Here is a 16,954-nt window from a genome sequence, read left to right on the forward strand (position 1 = left end):
CTGCGTTACAGATGTTGACAGCTGCCTCCCTGGGGAGGGAGGGAGAGATGCTTACCTCATCGCAGCTCCGCTTTTCAGTTCAGGCGTCTCCAGCCCACTTTTCCTTGGCCATGCTTTGGGCAGGGGCTGTTTGAACAGGGACTGCGGGGAACTTTCAGAAACAAGTCCAGTAGGACCCCTAGGATCTTCCTGGTCACGTCAGTGGAGGGAGAGGTACAGCAACCCTCTCTGAGGGAGAGCCGTGGCTTCCAGGGTGCAGGCGAGCATGTTGGATGAGCCATCACATCTGCTCATGCTGCTGCTGCTCCACAGATCCAGGTTTGAACGGGATCCATTCTGGGCTGCAGTTTGAAGAGTTGGGGGGGGGGGCTGCCTGTGGATGTCTCTGTGCATCCAGCTTGGCTGAGATGAAATTGTTTTCTGTAGGGAGTTTATTGAAAAGTTTGGCCTCGAGGGGCAAAGTGAGAATACTTCTTTTTTCTTTCTGGGGACACTCCATCTTCCGTCTGCTTCGCAGCTGGGTGAATCTAGCTTATGCCAACACCTGACATTTTGAAAACAACAAATAAAACCTCCTGACTAGCCTATTCTGCTAACCGCTTGAAGTAGAATCACCTTGCTGTCTCTACCTGCCGGTACCTCTCCCAGTAGCTGTCCTAGACCCAGCTGGGCTTTGGAAGGTAAGCACCTTGCTGATAGTGTATGCCAGGGGTGGGGAACCTTTTTTGGGTCAGGGACCACTGACCCACAGAAAAATCAGTCAAGTGAGAAGCAAAGAAACAACAACCACAAAACTCTCTCTGAGAAGGGGAGAGACACTCCCCACATTCCCCTCACACACCAGAGCTTAGGGGGGCCCAGGCTAGTAGATTGTGTGCTCCAGCCCCAGCTGGAGCACCAGGGCAGCTCGCCAGTGCTGGGGGGAGCCCTGAGCCTCGGGGGCTGGATCCAAACAAGCTGGGGGCTGCATCCCCTGGCCTGAGGTTCCCCACCCCTCGTGTATGTGATCATTAGTCATGTGTTTAGAATTTTGAAAGATCCCATCTTTTTGGCAGGCATCTTCTTTTCAGCAAACCCCCTTCCAGTGTCAGGCATCAGCCGAAGATGGGTATAAACGCTCACTGGGGTTAAGTTCCTCCAATGTGGAAAATCTTTTAAAAGTAAATTTATATTGATAAGATCTGATTACATAAGATCGGCCAGACTGGGTCAGACCAATGGTCCATCTAGCCCAGTATCCTGTCTACCAACAGTGGCCAATGCCAGAGCCCCAGAGGGAGTGAACAGAACAGGGAATCCTCTCGTGATCCTTCTCCTGTCATCCGTTTCCTGCCTCTCTCGAACAGAGGCTAGGGACACCATTCCTACCCACCCTAGCTATGGAGACACTGACAAGGACTCGTGACCCCAAATGTAAGCTTTGCATGAAGCTTGAACACAGATCAAGGTAACTAAAAAAATAAGGGTCAAACTGAAACTCAACAGCCCAAGGATCAGAAAGTGGAACTGACCCAGCCTAGTTCCTCCACCCAAACTGCCTCAGGGCAAAAAGTAAACAAACAGCGGACAGGGTGCAAAGTAAATGATTGATTGATAGGCAGTTCTGTGTAACTGAGATGTAAAGTTCAGTCTGAGACATTTTAAGATGTTGGCTTTGGTAAAAACAGGTAAGAGAACTTTTATTTCTTATGGCTATCGGATTTTAGTTTGGCCATGCCATTTTAAAATCGCCAACAGCATCCAAATCATCCGTTCCTGCTCTCCTTTCTCCCCCTTCCTGCTGGCGTTTTCTTCTAGGAACAATTCCAGAACATTAAGTTAGGCAGCATGAGGGCTACTTGTTACAGAAGCTTGCTGCGTTCCTGGCTGCTTCTGTGCTATTAAAGAGCAATTTGCTTTGAGAGTGACTCTGTAAAACTGGCAGCCCAGGGTTCCATGTTTCTCTCTGGGCCTCAGATCACATATGGCCAGTTTACAAGTAAAACATTATTTTTTAAAAAACTGGCAGTACTGCAAACTCCGCTTGGGATCTGAATCTCAAGCTGGGCTCTGTTCTTCTCACACACCATCACCAGTAAAAAAAATACTTTGCACTGAGTGAATCTTGTGCTATCTGATCACCTTCAGTGGCAGCGCACAGGTGGGAACTTAGCCCATAACTGTCAATGATGTCGCACAAGTTTGAACTGAACCCTTAGCTATGCTGGCTCTGCAGGGGTAATGGGGGGGGGGGGATAAAAACTTATTTCTGTTCTTGAGATCAGCACTTCTGACTAAGCATCCCCAGGGAGTAGGTCCATTGGGAAAGGAGACTGCATGTTTATATAGACAGTCCTCCACACAGAGCTGCGCATTAATATTTGCCTTGTGCTTTGATGATGAAAAATTCCTAGAACAGCTAATTATTGAGATTCCATCTAGGCCTCTACAGTCTCCTCTGCTGTGGGGACTCGTAACGCTGGTCACGAGTTCTCTGCAAAGAGTGGCGTGATGACCATTTTGCATTCATTAACCTATTTACAAAACATTTTAAACTGCAACAATTAACACAAAGAAAAGCTCGATTACTTGGCTTCCTTTTCATTATCATTTGCATAAGTAAATGAGTCCTTCTCCCAGTCTGTTCTCTTCCTCCCTTAAGTGAGGGACGTCTTTCCTGGCATGCAGTACATCTGTATTTCAAACAGCATCTTCCATTCAGACTTCACAGAGAAATTGTGAGAGGCAGAAAGAGAGAACTTGAGAAATGGAGAGTCAATCAAAGGCTGGAAGAGGGAGACTGGTGCAGACGTCAGAAATTACAAGGCAGGAGGGGTTCTCTCTAGCAATGCGAATTGTGTGCACACTTTGGCGAATTATTCCACCCTAAATTAAGAAAGTGCCTATTTTAGGGCCTAAATGGAACCACACAGAAACTCAGTGAAATGCAAGAAGCCCACAACTTACAAGCAGGTTGTAGTCCAAAAGTTTGTTTATAAGTCGGTTGTTTGGAACTTGGAACGCATTTTCCCATAGAAACAATGCTATAAATGGTAAACTCCCAGGCTAGCCCACAAAAATCTATTTAACTGTAACAGCTGAAATACTGTATATCTGCAATGAAAAATAGTAACAATAGTGTTTTATGTAACCTTGAATACTGGTGCTTGAGGAAAGGCAGGTTTAATTACAGAGGGATGAGGAGGTAGGTGGAGATTCTGAAGGGGACTTCTGGGTATTTCCCGGCTGCCAACACCCGCTCCCTCCCATGGGTTCTGCACTGGCTCCTGCAGCCAGCCCCAGCCCCGGGCACCACCACCCTCTCCGCATGGACTGCTCCCAGCCCCCACTCATCAGGAGATGCTGAGTGGCGAGCGAGGGGCTGGAGACTTCCGAAGGAGCAGTGGGCGGCTGCAGTTTCCCTTTTAGAGCTTCTCTCCAGCCTCTGGCTTGGCAACCTGCTTCTCCAGAGTCCACTGGCCAGCCCTTGCTCCGTTCAACACTGCCGTTGCCTCTTGCCTGCCCCCCAAGGCTGAAGATGAGCTTTTGTCTCCATGTGCGGATGTTCTTTAGTCGGGTATTTATAACTCAGGGGGCGCCTGTATGGACACTGGCATGGGCTTGCTTACAGGCAGTCCCCGAGTTACATGGATCCGACTTATGTCGGATCCGCAGTTACGAACAGGGCCGTCTCCCTGGTTTCCAGCAGACCAGGGAGAGGAAGCAAAGAGGCGGAGCACGCGGGCAGCGGACAGCCCAGACGTGTCTGGGCTGTCCGCTGCCCGCGTGCTCCGCAGCTTTGCTCTGCTTTGCTCCCCGTCTCCCTGGTCTGCAGACCAGGGGGACGGGGAGCAAAGCAGAGCAAAGCCGCGGAACCCGAGGGCAGCAGGACAGCCACGGTGCGTCTGGGCTGTCCCGCTGCCCCCGTGCTCCGCAGCTTTGCTCCGGACGCCTGTGGTACAGCAGCTGGGGCGCTGCTGGTTGGTCCCGTAGTGCCGCTCTGGGCGCTACTGGACCAACCCGGCAGCACCCCAGCTGCTCTGCCCCAGGCGTCCTGATTCAGCCACTGCTGGTCAGTTTCAGTAGTGGCTGAATCAGGTCGCCTGGGGCAGAGCAGCTTGGGTGCTGCTGGGTTGGTCCAGTAGCGCCGAGGTGCGGCGGCACTACTGGACCAACCCAGCAGCACCCCAGCTGCTCTGCCCCAGGCGTACCCAAGTTCGCCGCTGCTGAAACTGACCAGTGGCTGACTACAGGAAGCTCCTGCCCCGGGCTTCCTGGAATCAGCCGCTGATCAGTTTCAGCAGCAGCTGACTTGGGGATGCCTGGGGTTCTTAAGTTGAATCTGTATGTAAGTCAGAACTGGCGTCCAGATTCAGCCGCTGTTGAAACTGCTCAGTTTCAGCAGCGGCTGAATCTGGACGCCAGTTCCGACTTACATACAGATTCAACTTAAGAACAAACTTACAGTCCCTATCTTGTACGTAACCCGGGGACTGCCTGTATATGGCCACTTTGAAAACGAGAGACACAGTCTGACCCCTGATTGCAGAGGAATCGGCCTAGACACGATTGACTCTCCACACCCCTCTCTTTCTCCATCTCATCCTCTTTCTTACCTTCGGAGCAAATACACTGCAGAGATTTTAATCTGCTCTCACCGCCCCTCCCCCCCCGATGAGAATAAAACACCCCATGTGTATGTAAGAGGAAAGAATGTGAATTCATTGTGGTAGCTTAATTCATCAACTGTGTGTTGGAGGGCAGGAGTCCTCGTCCTTTGTATAATTCTCCACACTCCATATTCTCAACAAGGGGGGGGGGGCTAGATTAAGGGAATTTGGGGCACAATACAGAGCTACATTCACAACCTGAGACCTCAGCCTCTGCCCTAAGGAGCAGGAATGCCAACCATCTGGTCCGTGGGCCATTCCTTGGCAGTGAGGAGCGGGTAGGAAGCTCAGGGGCGGAAGCAAAAGGTCTCAGCTCGGCATTTTCCAGGCTGAGGACTCTATAAATGGAGCATCCACCGAAGGGAGCTGAGCAGAAGCACCATCCCGTTGGGTGAAAGTGACAGGCTAGATCTTGCTGCTCCCACCTGACGCTTTGGGAGCTTGAGGAGCTGAGGAGATGCTGGAGGTGGGGTGTGTTGAGCAGCGGTGGCAGAGGGGCAGGCGGAAGAAAGGGCTGCTGGGCTAGAGCCAGGTCGGGCACGTGCAGGTCAGTGCAGAAGAAACTGAAGTGGAAGAAGACGACAAAGGGATGGGCCAGGTGCTGGCTTGCTCCCAGGGAGGTTTGTACTCGGGGTTGGGGGACAGATCAAGTGCTGTCTTGTCCACACATAGGATTAGACAGGGCTACTGGATGGGCTCTGGCGCACACACGGAAGCCAGGAGGAGCATGGGAAACCCCTGGCCAACGCGGGAGGCTGAACCCAATTTGCAGGAGAGTCTTAAATTTTTCAGGGGACCCTGGGGTCTGAGAAAACTAGCGATTTGGAGCATAAATCCCTCCCTCCCTGCAGCAGCAGCAGGGCTGTAGGGAGCGAATCGGAGGAGAGATTAAGCATTGTCCTGCAGGCTCGGGTGGACTGCTACAGAGAGAAATGCAGGGTCTGGGTCAGGCAGTGACCAGAGTGGGGCCGTAGGGTGAGCTCGGCATGTGACCGCTCTGCTTTGCTACACTGAAAAGGTACAAATTCAGCCTCGCTGCTCAGTGTTCTTGCCTAGGGCCCTGTCGCATCTCTGGGGAACCCTTGCAAGATGGGGAGTTTTCTCTGGCCACTAGCGGGTTCTTTTAATTCTCCAGGCCAGTCACTGAGCTCTTTCTCTGCCCCTCCGTCTAACCGTGTTTGCTGTGTCATTGATCGGAGTGTGCAAAGGCAGCAGAAGTAGCAGATGCAGCCTGTGTTCATCATGCAACAAGCGGAGCCTGTGGGAGATCTACCCTGACTGTCTCCCATTCTCCCTGCAGAGCTCCTGGGATCGGCCAAGCGACTGAATGTGAATTACCAGGATGCAGACGGGTGAGTGTTTCCCGAACCTTCTCAGTAATACGCTGGCATGAGCAGCTGATGCCTCTGAGCCACTGGCCTCCATGGCTGTCCTTGGCTGCTGGTTTAGGGTTGGTTTAACCGTAACAGGACATGGATGGGCTTGATGTCATGGCTCCTTGAGCAGAGATGCCCACTCTCTATATTCTCTAGCTTGTTAAAGCTTCCTCCTTGCCTTGGACAACCGTCCAGCACCGGAGATGGGCGCAGTATGGTGTCTATTAAGAGCCGGGCACTTGGGGTAAAAACCACTCATGGCGCCTGGCAGAACGGGCACCAGTACCCATCGGTGCCCAACACCGTGCCCAGTCCCTCTCCTCCGGGTATGTGTGTTACAGAACCCCTTGGAAATTACTTTGTAGCCTGACCCTTTATTTATTTTCCACCCACTCTCCAAAGTCTTGTTACAAGACCAGATGAGATTGCTAAATCACAACACCCCTGCCTAGCTCACCATTTACCAAAAGTCATATTTAGAGTTAAGAAAACCACAAGCGCTGCACTGTCACCATTACAAACACCCCATTCTTATCACATGGAAAGATATTTCACCTCCAACTTCATTCAGATGCATTGATTAGTGGCAGTTTTTTACATACATATTTGTTACTTAGTTCAGTTACCTACATGTTGTCAAGGGGCTCCGCTAAGAGGGAAACATCATTCAGGATGTTTACCGACTGACCACTTGGATTTTTTCGGAAAGTCTTTACAATGGCTGTTTCTTGCGATGGATATAGGGGGCTACAATAAATGATAAGATACGGCGGGTTTGTTCAGATGTATGTGAGGCTGAGCAATCCGTCACACTCGTTATGTAGGTACACAGGAATGCTCTCTCTTCCAGAAGGGTTTTGTGTGATGGTTTTGAAATTGCTGATGAAAGAACCATACTTCTTCTTTTGGGTTAGAGATAAGATGGAGCTGGCGTAAGGAGTCGTGCATTTCATCATACTTGATAAGAACAGTGTGTGTGTTCTGCTAGGAGAGCAGCATGAGACATCGCCAGCTATATGCTTCCTTGCTTGGGGTCTGTAATCTTTGGGGGAAGTGTGAGTTTATTTAGCAACCTGAAGCTGGTTTTAGAAACAAAGTTGCATTGACATTGGAATTTCCCGGGTTTTTTATTTTCGTCACCCTCCTTCCCTTCTTTCTTGCTTTTCAATTGGCAAGTGGAGACAAAGGTTTCAAATTTGACATTAGTGAGACGGACAGGTCACTGAAGGACATAAGAACGTCCAGACTTGGTCAGACCAAAGGTCTATCAAGCCCAGGATCCTGTCTTCCAACAGTGGCCCGTGCCAGGTATCCCAGAGGGAATGAACAGAACGGGATCATCAAGTGATCCCTCCCCTGTCACCCATTCCCAGCTTCTGCCAAACAGAGGTGAGGGACACCGTTCCCACCCTTCCTGGCTCATAGCCATTGATTGTCCTAGCTGAACGTATCGATTTATTTTTTGAACCCTGTTAAAGTCCTGGTCTTCTCTACATCCTCTGAGGAGTTGCACAGGTTAGCTGTGCAACAGTGTGTGACTGGATCAATAAGGAGTGAACGGCTGCTGGTCAAAGCAGTAGCAGCCCGGGGGGTTGGTCAGGACACACTGGCAAAGATGTGCCCATTCAGGTTAGCTCTGCACAGCGCTGTCTGGATTCTGCACAGGAAAGTGGCTTGGTGCTGAGCAAATGTACAAGCCAGGATTAGACCCAGTTCTTTGCATCCCCCAGCTAGTGTTCTCCCCCCCAGCCAAGTCATCAATCTCTGTGGGCCTCTCTCAGCGCACTCTGTTCTCTCTGAGCCCCAGGCCCTGCTGCTCCCGGGGGCTGCCGCTGGGCCCGGATCTCCCTGAGAGCCCATTTCCTCAGACACATTGCCAGGGTTCAGGAGAACATGCAGTGACCGGACGGGGTGTTTCAGAATGTCAGGGGATCTAACCCTTCCAGTGCCCAGCCTGAGCCAGCCACTACTGTTACGTCTACCCATAGCAGCGAGCCTCCCAGCCCAGGTCAGCAGACTCTGGCAGCAGGGCTCCCTCGAGCGCTTTGAAGTTCCAGCTCCGTCAGGAGCTCCGGGTCTGGAGCCGAGGGCCGGGTGGGCTGCCGAGCTGAGCGTCCGCTGGAGGCGCAACTTCAAAGCGCTGTCTGCACGGCTGTGTTCAGCGCGCCAGCACGAGCCAGGCTGGGAGGCTCGCTGCTGTGTGCACGCACCCCCGGGGTGAGGAAGGAGCATCCCCCCGGGCACGTTAGCCCGGAGTTTTCTTGCACCGTCTTCTGAAGCAGCTGCCACTGCCTCCTGTTAGAAACGGGACTGGCGGGACCCCTGGGCCGAGCTGCTGTAGGAGTAGCCCTGGGATGGGATGCAGGCAAGCTCCTGCAGTGCACAGGGCTGGGATGCTGCCTGCATAGGCTCACGCTGGGGTCGAATCCTCCCCCCGCCCCGCCCGTGAACTCCCCCTCTCTTTGAATGTCGCAGGGAAAAGCTCCGAGCCAGCCCCAGAGCATTAAGGAAGCGAGAAGCCTGACTGGGCTCTGAGTTCCCATGTCGCTCCCTGTGGGCCCTGCGCCGCCCTTGGTCAGACACATGAATGAAGCAGCCCGGGGCAGGGGGAGCGCAGGGGAAGGAGGGAGTGCCCTAGACAAACAGGCCTCTTTCACAGCCCTGGAACACAGGCCTCATTCATTCTGGCTGGCCTCACACACTCTGCCATGGGCTCCTGACGGGGAGAGCCATCCGTGCTGGCAGTGAGACTGCAGCGGTCGGGGCCAGCGAGGGAGGAGGGGTCTGGCCAGGAGGGGACGCCGGGGACACGCAGCAGCCTGCGAATAGCCTGGAAGCCTGTCACCTGGCCAAACCCCTCAAGTGCTGGGTTTTCTGCCGGCTTATCCTGCTGCTGCCCAGAGAGCAGAGCTGGCCCCAGATCTCTACATAAGGGCTCTTCTAACTCCCCCCCAGCCAGCTTGTTCCTTCCCTGCCTGCCCCCGTCTGGAGAGGCAGCGGCATTGTTTGGTAAGGGGCGCTCCCACCATGAGACAGCTCAGCACCTGCTGCCTGGAGATCTCTTCCTTCACAAGCCCCTTGAAAACAGCTGAGAGCCCTTGGGAATCCGGGAGATGTTTTCTCCCCGTTTGCTGTCAGGAAAACTGAGACAGTGTCAGGGCGACTGGAGGGTGCACTTCATCCGAGGACGCGGCAGAGAGCTGGGAAAGCTGCATTGAGAAGCAGGTGCTTCCCTGGGCAAGGGATTGCTAGGAGCTCAGAGCTGGGCTAGGAGAGCTGTAAATAGACACGGGGGGGAGCAGTGGCCACATTGCTTTGGGCTGGGCGAGCTTTCCAGCGCAAAACGTGAGGGAGGCGGGACTTAGTTTGCTTGAAGGGCCAGGTTCGTCCCATCTTCCTGAAGGCATTTGGCAGAGGGTGTTATGGCCTTTTGGAGAAGTCCCCCCCCCCCCCCCCCCGCGGAGCTGTGTGCCTCAGTCTAACCCGTCCACAGACAGCAGCAGGAGCGGGGGCGGAGTAAGAGAGCAAGACTCACCTGACGTCACCAACCATGGAGCGAGTGTGCCAGGTCTCAGCATGTCTCCCTCAAGTGTCCGGTGCCACTGTACGTTTTAGGGTCTCACGGGACAACCACCAGCAGCTCCAGGAGCCTGTGTTGGGGGAAGAGTCCAGCCAGCTACCTTTCACCAAACTCCTCCCTGGCAGGGCCCTGCGGAACTCACTGGCTTTACTCCGACCAGGGATCTGGTGCATGTAATAAGTGGAAGCTGATTGAGAACTGGGCCAGCAGGAATGTGGCCAGGCCCTGTGGGAAGGCCTGAGATGTGCAGCAGCCTGGCCTGAGACCAGCCTTCTGGAACTGGAAAACGCAGGGGCGTGGGCAGCTGGCTCTGGATCCTTCTGAAGTGGAGAAGAGAGGAATGGCCACCTTGGCCCCTACGCAGGACTGGGCTGGGCGGGGCTAAGACAGGAGCTATGGAGCTGGCTGCTCTGAACCCTTCTTTTTTGCTGTTCTCAGGTTCTCAGCGCTGCACCATGCAGCCCTGGGCGGGAGCCTCGAGCTCATCTCCCTGCTGCTGGAGGCACAGGCCACTGTTGACATAAAGGACAGCAATGGTAAGGAACTGGCTCACCTCTGACCCGGACCCCTACCTGCCCCCTGCTTACTGCTCCTCCCCCATCTGTGGGGGTGTCTCTCTGCCAGCCTGCCACTTCCCCCGGACTGGGGAGCACTTGGGCAAGGCGGAGGTGCCTTTGCCTGCCCCCATCCTGAGGGAGCAATGCACCTGTGCTCCTCCCAGGGCAAGGTACCCACTGCAGGCCCCCTTTGGGGTTGGGGAAGGCAGCCATAGAGTCCTGTCCCTCTCCTCACCCCCGGAGCTCCATTCACTCTGGGGTGGGGGCCTCACAAGGGGTCGGCATAGTGACTGCAGGCAGCCCCAGAGAGCTCAGCTTCACGAGGCCTAGCTCCTGACCGCTGCCACCCTGGGGCTCCTACCTCGCTCAGGGCAGTGTCAAGCAGAGAGCCAGCCCTTCTTGGTCTCCCTGTCCTGACCTTGCTTCCCCACAGGGATGCGCCCGCTGCACTATGCTGCCTGGCAGGGAAGGGTGGAACCGGTCCACCTGCTGCTGCGGGCAGCCGCCTCCGTCAACATGGCGTCACTGGACGGGCAGATCCCGCTGCACCTGTCTGCGCAGTACGGGCACTACGAGGTGGTGAGTGTGGGGGCCTGGGCAGGGAGGTGACAGAGGCTGTGGGAGCCCAGGTGCCCTCAGCTGCATGCGTGCCCAGTCCTGAGTGCCCTGGTGTCCCTCACCCTAATCTCCACGGGCCTATCCCCTGTGCTAACTGGGTACCAATGTGGCAACATTGCCTCAGTTGCGGGGAGGGAAGCGGGTGTAGCGTTGGGCTGCCTCCAGGCTTTGGCCTGCGACCCTCTTGCCCCACGAGAGACCCAGACTCCGTTTCTGGTGTGACTGCTTCCTCCTGGGAAGCAACTTCCCAGCTCTCTCTGGGGAGCCCCTGGTGCCACTTGCCCACAAACCGCCTCTGCCTGGGCTAATACTGGAGCAGGCGTGGCCCAGCAGGCTGCCTGGGAGGGGAGATGTGGGGGGGGGGGGGCTGTGGAAATGGAGAGAAGGAGCAGCAAGGGGACAGGGTGCTCTTTAACACAGGCACGGAAGAGCATGGCTCAGGCGCCTTCCGAGGGAAGGGTGGAGGTAGGAGCCATAGGGAGGGGCGATCAGTTAAAGGGGCGTGTGAGGAGGCTGCTAGCTGGAAGGGGCACGTTCGCCAGCCTGCCTGACACGTCTCTTACGCCTCCGCAGTCGGAAATGCTGCTCCAGCACCAGTCCAACCCATGTCTCATCAACAAGGCAAAGAAAACTCCCCTGGACCTGGCCTGTGAGTTTGGCCGGCTTAAGGTAAAAGCCACAGCCTGCCCTCCCCCCTGCAAAAAGCCTCGGCATCGCACCATCCCCGTCATTGCTGAGACTTTGCACTAGGCCCGGGTCTCTTCCCCTTCCCAACGATACTGCACGGAACTGGCCAGCACATCACTGCCCCCCACTGGATGGGATCAGAACGCATCAATGCATGTCCTAGGCCCTGTAGTGCTAGCCACTGATGGAGCTTCTCCCTTAGCATCGTGAGTGGGGGGGGAGGAAAATTGGGCGGCTTCTCTCCTTGCTGTGGCTGTGGAGCTCAGTTTGAGGGCCAGGATTTGTTACAGTGCTTTGTCCTTCATTAGTGCCTTCCACCCCGCGGAGAACAACAGCGTGTCCTCCCCACCATTAACTGCAGGGAAAACAGAGCTACAGCGCGGGGGCATGGCTTGCCCAAGGCCTTGCAATAAGCCAGTGGCAGAGCCCAGCGACAGGCTAATAAGCCCAAGTCCTCTGCTCCAAGCACTGCTCCCCAACCCCCATCTTTCCACTGCTCCCATTTAAGCCCAGGCTGGTGGTGACCAGACAGACTGAGCCCCCTAATCCCGACCGGTGCAGAGAGGGCAGGCTCTGCACAGCTGTGTTTGCAGGCCTGAGATTCCAACCTGGCAGGGCAGGCGAGATTCCTGCCTTGGCTCTTTGGGACAGGTGCACAGGCTGCTCTGCATTGCTGGGGTGGGAAGGCTCCCCCTCCGTTCGCTGCTGGAAGGGGGCCCAGCTCCGAAGGAGAGGGCAGCCAGCCCAGCGGAGCAGCCCCAGATGGTTCCACTCTCGCCACGGGGGCAGCACGGGGAGGTTTCATTATTGTAGTTATAAATAATGCAGTAAAAACACCCCTACGGCAGGTCCCTGGCTGCCCCAAGGGCTCGGCGTGGGCGTCTCTGGTGGGTCAGGCCCGCACACGCCTGGACCTCAGATTCCCTGGTCCTTCGGCCACCGTCTGACGGGGTATCATGGGAAAAGGGATTCCTTTCTGTGGGGACTCTGCCCTTCTCTGGTCTCCACCCGCTGAGGCTCCCCAAGGGCCATGCACGTGGGCCTGGGAGAGGCAATGGTTTTGGCTGCCTCGAGCAGGATGGCTTGCAGAGCTTGGGGTCAGCACAGCTGATAATGTCCTTTGGAATGGGGCCAGCGGAGCAATCCCACCCCTGCTGCAGGGCTCCGGGGGAGAGGGGCATGGGACGTGGTGTTGATGTGCACTCCCCGTCGCTCACCCATCTCGCGCCCTGCCTAGGTGGCCCAGTTGCTGCTGAACAGCCACATGTGTGTGGCCCTCCTGGAGGGTCAGTCCAAAGACATGAGTGACCCCAACTACACCACCCCTCTGCACCTGGCAGCCAAGAACGGGCACAAGGAGATCATCAGGTAATGGACAGCACCCCACCATGTGCTCGCCCCGCCAGCCACCAGCTTCCTACCCCACCCAGGCGGTTAGCAGCATTCCCCGCACAGTGCCAGACTCCTCTCCTGCCCTCGATTGCCTAGAGACCCCCACATGCTGCCCTTTGCTTGCCCCAGCCTAGCCTAGGAGACTTTTTCCAAAGGGGTTCGGGCTTTCTTCCTTCTACCCCAGGCCCTCGATCACTGGCTGCCTGGCTCCCTCCAGCCCTTCCTCAGACACTCCCCCCCCCACCCCCCCCCCGTCCATCATTGGCTCCCTCCACGTCTTGCCCTGTGCAGTTGGAATTTCCGTTTGGATTCGGTCTCCGGTGAACCCAAATCATCTCCTGATTTTACCCTGGTTGAGACAAGAGATTTGCCCTCTCCCAGCCCATGCCCCGGTTCTGCCTGCTGCCCAGCTGCCTTGCCTCACTGCCCACCCTGCCCTCCTGGCTCATAGTGCCCACTTGCTCCCTCTGAACCACCACGGCTTATTCCCCCACCCCGCCCCCAGGCAGCTGCTGAAAGCTGGGATTGAGATCAACAGGCAGACGAAGACGGGCACAGCCCTGCACGAGGCCGCGCTCTACGGCAAGACGGAGGTGGTGCGCCTGCTTCTGGAGGTGAGCGGACAGGCCCTGCCAGGGAGGAAGGGAGCGGTACCTCAGTTGGGAAGAGCCTTCTGTCTGCAGCACGTAGCAGAGGGGAGGGCGATGCCCTGTAAGAGCAGGTGGGAGAGAGACGGGCTCAGTTCTCGAGGGCGATACTCGTGGCCCTGAACTTGGTTCTGAGGGGTTGGCTCCGGGGCAGAGAGATGCAGGCCGTGGCCTGACTGCAGTGGCTGGTGGGGGTGAGAACCAGGCGAGGGATGGGACCTCCCTCCAGCACTGCAGCTTCTGGGCCTTGTTCGTGCTCTGCTCTCACTTCCTCTTAGTCCCCCCAAACGGCCTGTGGAAGCTGGTGAGAGAAGACAGGGGCTCTTCTCTCCCAGGCCTCCATGCTGGGCCGCCTGCCCCTGGCTCGGCTGCGCTGGAGGTGCCTCCTCAGCAGCAGTCCTCCTGGGGGAGACGCTGTCCCAAGCAGCTGCCCACTGGCCCTGTCACTGATGGGTCTCTGTGCTGGCTCCCCCGTGGGCAGGGTGGCGTCGATGTGAACATCCGCAACACCTACAACCAGACGGCCCTGGACATCGTGAACCAGTTCACCACCTCGCACGCCAGCAAGGACATCAAGCAACTGCTGCGAGGTGAGCTGGGGATAAGCAGAACGCGGGGCTCTCTTCCCCGGGCTCTGTAAGCCCACGGGCAGCACCAGGGGCCCTGCTGCGGGTTGCGGATTCTTGGCTCTCGCCTAGCACTGAGAGTGAGAGAGGGGCGTGTGGGGCAACATCCCAACCCCCTTCCGAACGCCCTGAGGTAACCTGTTTGAGAGCCCAGGTGAGGGGCTTCCCCCCCTACACACGCATGACTGGGGCACAGCGAGGGACTGAGCTCCTGGCTGTGCTACTAACGTTCTCTCTCTCCCCTGTCCCCTGCCCTGTTCTCTTGCCCTGCTGCTCCCCGTGCTCCTTCTTTCCTCCTTCCCCTCTCTTCAGAGGCATCAGGAATCCTGAAAGTCCGAGCTCTGAAGGATTTTTGGAACCTCCACGACCCGACTGCTCTCAACATCCGGGCAGGAGATGTCATCACGGTGAGCAATCACCTGCAGAGACCATGGCTCATCAACACAGCGGTAGCTGGGAGCTGCCCATAGCCAGGGGCCCTGCACGTTCCCTGCAGCACCTCCTGCTGGGCCTGGCTGGGAACTGCCCATAGCCAGGGGCCCTGCACGTTCCCTGCAGCACCTCCTGCTGGGCCTGGCTGGGAACTGCCCATAGCCAGGGGCCCTGCACGTTCCCTGCAGCACCTCCTGCTGGGCCTGGCTGGGAACTGCCCATAGCCAGGGGCCCTGCACGTTCCCTGCAGCACCTCCTGCTGGGCCTGGCTGGGAACTGCCCATAGCCAGGGGCCCTGCACGTTCCCTGCAGCACCTCCTGCTGGGCCTGGCTGGGAACTGCCCATAGCCAGGGGCCCGCACATTCCCTGCAGCACCTCCTGCTGAGCCTGGCTGGGAACTGCCCATAGCCAGGGGCCCTGCACGTTCCCTGCAGCACCTCCTGCTGGGCCTGGCTGGGAACTGCCCATAGCCAGGGGCCCTGCACGTTCCCTGCAGCACCTCCTGCTGGGCCTGGCTGGGAACTGCCCATAGCCAGGGGCCCTGCACATTCCCTGCAGCACCTCCTGCTGGGCCTGGCTAGGAGCTGCCCATGGCCGGGGGCTCCTCCATTGCACTGTGCCCCGACTTCTGCTGGCCCTGGAACACCTGTGGGGATTCTCTCCCTCAAGGGCCTAACACTCTCGTGCCTGGTGCCCTGCGCAGGTCCTGGAGCAGCACTCAGATGGGCGCTGGAAGGGGCACATCCACGACACTCAGAAAGGCACCGATCGGGTCGGCTACTTCCCTCCCTCCATCGTCGAGGTCATCAGCAAGCGGACAGGTTAGTGAACGCCCCGCCCCCAGAGTGTAGAACGCTTCCCTCGGGACCTTTGAGTGCATGGGAGGGGGGGGGGGGCATGTCTTTGACCTGGACTCCTCCCACCCTCACTACAACCCCCCCACCCCAGCCCCAGCCCCACTCCAGCAGCCAGTGGAGGTGGCAGGGTTTGGGTCTCTGGCTGGCAGCGCCCCCTCAGGCCTGGAGGACTGCTGGGATAGCACCACACAGAGGCACTGGCTGCAGATGGGCTCAGGCGAGCTGCTCCCAGCTGGAGATTGGGAATCAGATTCCCAGTCTGTTTACAGAGGGAGGGAGTCTGCTGTCGGCTCAGTTCCTGTGGATGTTGAGTTCAAGCCCCTGCAGCAGCCCCCCCGCTCATCTAGCCCTGGAGCAGCAGTGCTGGCTGCAGGTCAGGATGGTGGAGCTGAAGGGGTCCCAGGCATCGGGCCTGGGCTGAGACATGGTCGTGTGGGGTGCTCAGGACTGACAGTTGGGTGCATTGGCAGGGCCAGGGGCCTGGGCCTGACCCGAGCATTCATGTCACTGAGAAAGGAACAATGGAGCCAGGCCCCGTTCTCAGGGATGGGGAAACCCTGGTACAGCCCTGGCTCTGCCCCAGGTTTGTCCGCTGCTCACTCACTTCCCAAAGCCCATCCCCTGCCGAACTCAGTCCTGGAGGCACGGCACTGGGGTATTTCTGGACCCTGCTTTGACTGACGCTGCCTCCTCCCCTCCACACACTCTGCTCTTACCTGAGTGTTTTGTCTTTAAATGCAGGCATGACTCTTCCCCGCACGGTGCCTGCAAACCACCGCCAGGGCGTTGCCGGCTCTCCTGGCGGCCCGCAGCCACTCCCAGGTGATGCTCCACAGCAGGCACCCCTCAGCCTCCCTGCTGCCTACAGCCACCTCACCTTAACCAGGACGGCCCCAGGGCCTGAGAACTCAGGTCAGGGTCCCTGCTGGGGAGGGCTGGCCCATCAAGGAGCCCTTCCCTCTGCCATCCCTCCCAAGAGATGGAGAAAATCCCCTTCCAGCTCCAAGCGGGAAATTAGAGGGAACTAGCAGCCTCAGGGTACTCACAGCTCTGGGGCTGAAGGGGGTCTCTGACCCATAGAGGCCTCCAGCTGCCACAGCTGCACCTTGCTGTCCTCTCCCATCCCACCCACCCACCCACCCTTCCAGCCCTTTCTCTGGGATTGTCCTGCGTGCGCGCTAAGGAGGGGTGAATGGCTGAGTGTTTCTCTGCGCCATGGAGGGCTGGGGACTTGGGGAGGTTAGGCCCAGAGCTGGCCCCTGTGCCAGTGTCCGGACAGCGTGCCTCAGGCTAAAGCAGGTGGGTCTCTGCACAGGGGCCAGTTCCTTTCTGCCCGTCCTGGAGAGCCCTCTCGCTGCAGGAGCTGGGAGTGCTGTCACTGCCTGCACATGGACCGTGGCTTAGTCCAGGCCCTGTCCCAGTGCCGAGGGGCTACAGGGCTCCGGGCGGTGCCTCTCCCAGCCCCAGGGCATCAGGCTCCTTCTCCAGCATTCAGTTACATGGTCCCAACACCGCCTCTCCCCATCACTGCA

General features: G+C 57.2%; 1 protein-coding gene across 7 annotated transcripts in view; it reads left to right on the forward strand.

Moving 5' to 3' along the window:
- The window catches only part of CASKIN2 (CASK interacting protein 2), a 141,851-nt gene that overhangs the window by 115,425 nt on the left and 9,472 nt on the right, over positions 1–16,954 (forward strand). For 4 of the 7 annotated variants that reach the window (XM_075903680.1, XM_075903679.1, XM_075903681.1 and 1 more), the window contains 10 exons: positions 5,950–6,001; positions 10,044–10,141; positions 10,596–10,741; positions 11,354–11,449; positions 12,705–12,835; positions 13,365–13,473; positions 13,988–14,096; positions 14,445–14,539; positions 15,269–15,386; positions 16,164–16,334. In XM_075903680.1, the coding sequence (XP_075759795.1) occupies positions 5,950–6,001; positions 10,044–10,141; positions 10,596–10,741; positions 11,354–11,449; positions 12,705–12,835; positions 13,365–13,473; positions 13,988–14,096; positions 14,445–14,539; positions 15,269–15,386; positions 16,164–16,334 (1,125 nt within the window). Of the gene's footprint in view, positions 1–4,877; positions 5,270–5,949; positions 6,002–10,043; positions 10,142–10,595; positions 10,742–11,353; positions 11,450–12,704; positions 12,836–13,364; positions 13,474–13,987; positions 14,097–14,444; positions 14,540–15,268; positions 15,387–16,163; positions 16,335–16,954 lie in introns of those variants that run through there. The other 3 variants (XM_075903682.1, XM_075903683.1, XM_075903684.1) reach the window with 3 other exon arrangements.

The sequence above is a fragment of the Pelodiscus sinensis genome, chromosome 20 (genome assembly GCF_049634645.1).
Source record: "Pelodiscus sinensis isolate JC-2024 chromosome 20, ASM4963464v1, whole genome shotgun sequence".
NCBI lineage: Eukaryota > Metazoa > Chordata > Testudines > Trionychidae > Pelodiscus > Pelodiscus sinensis.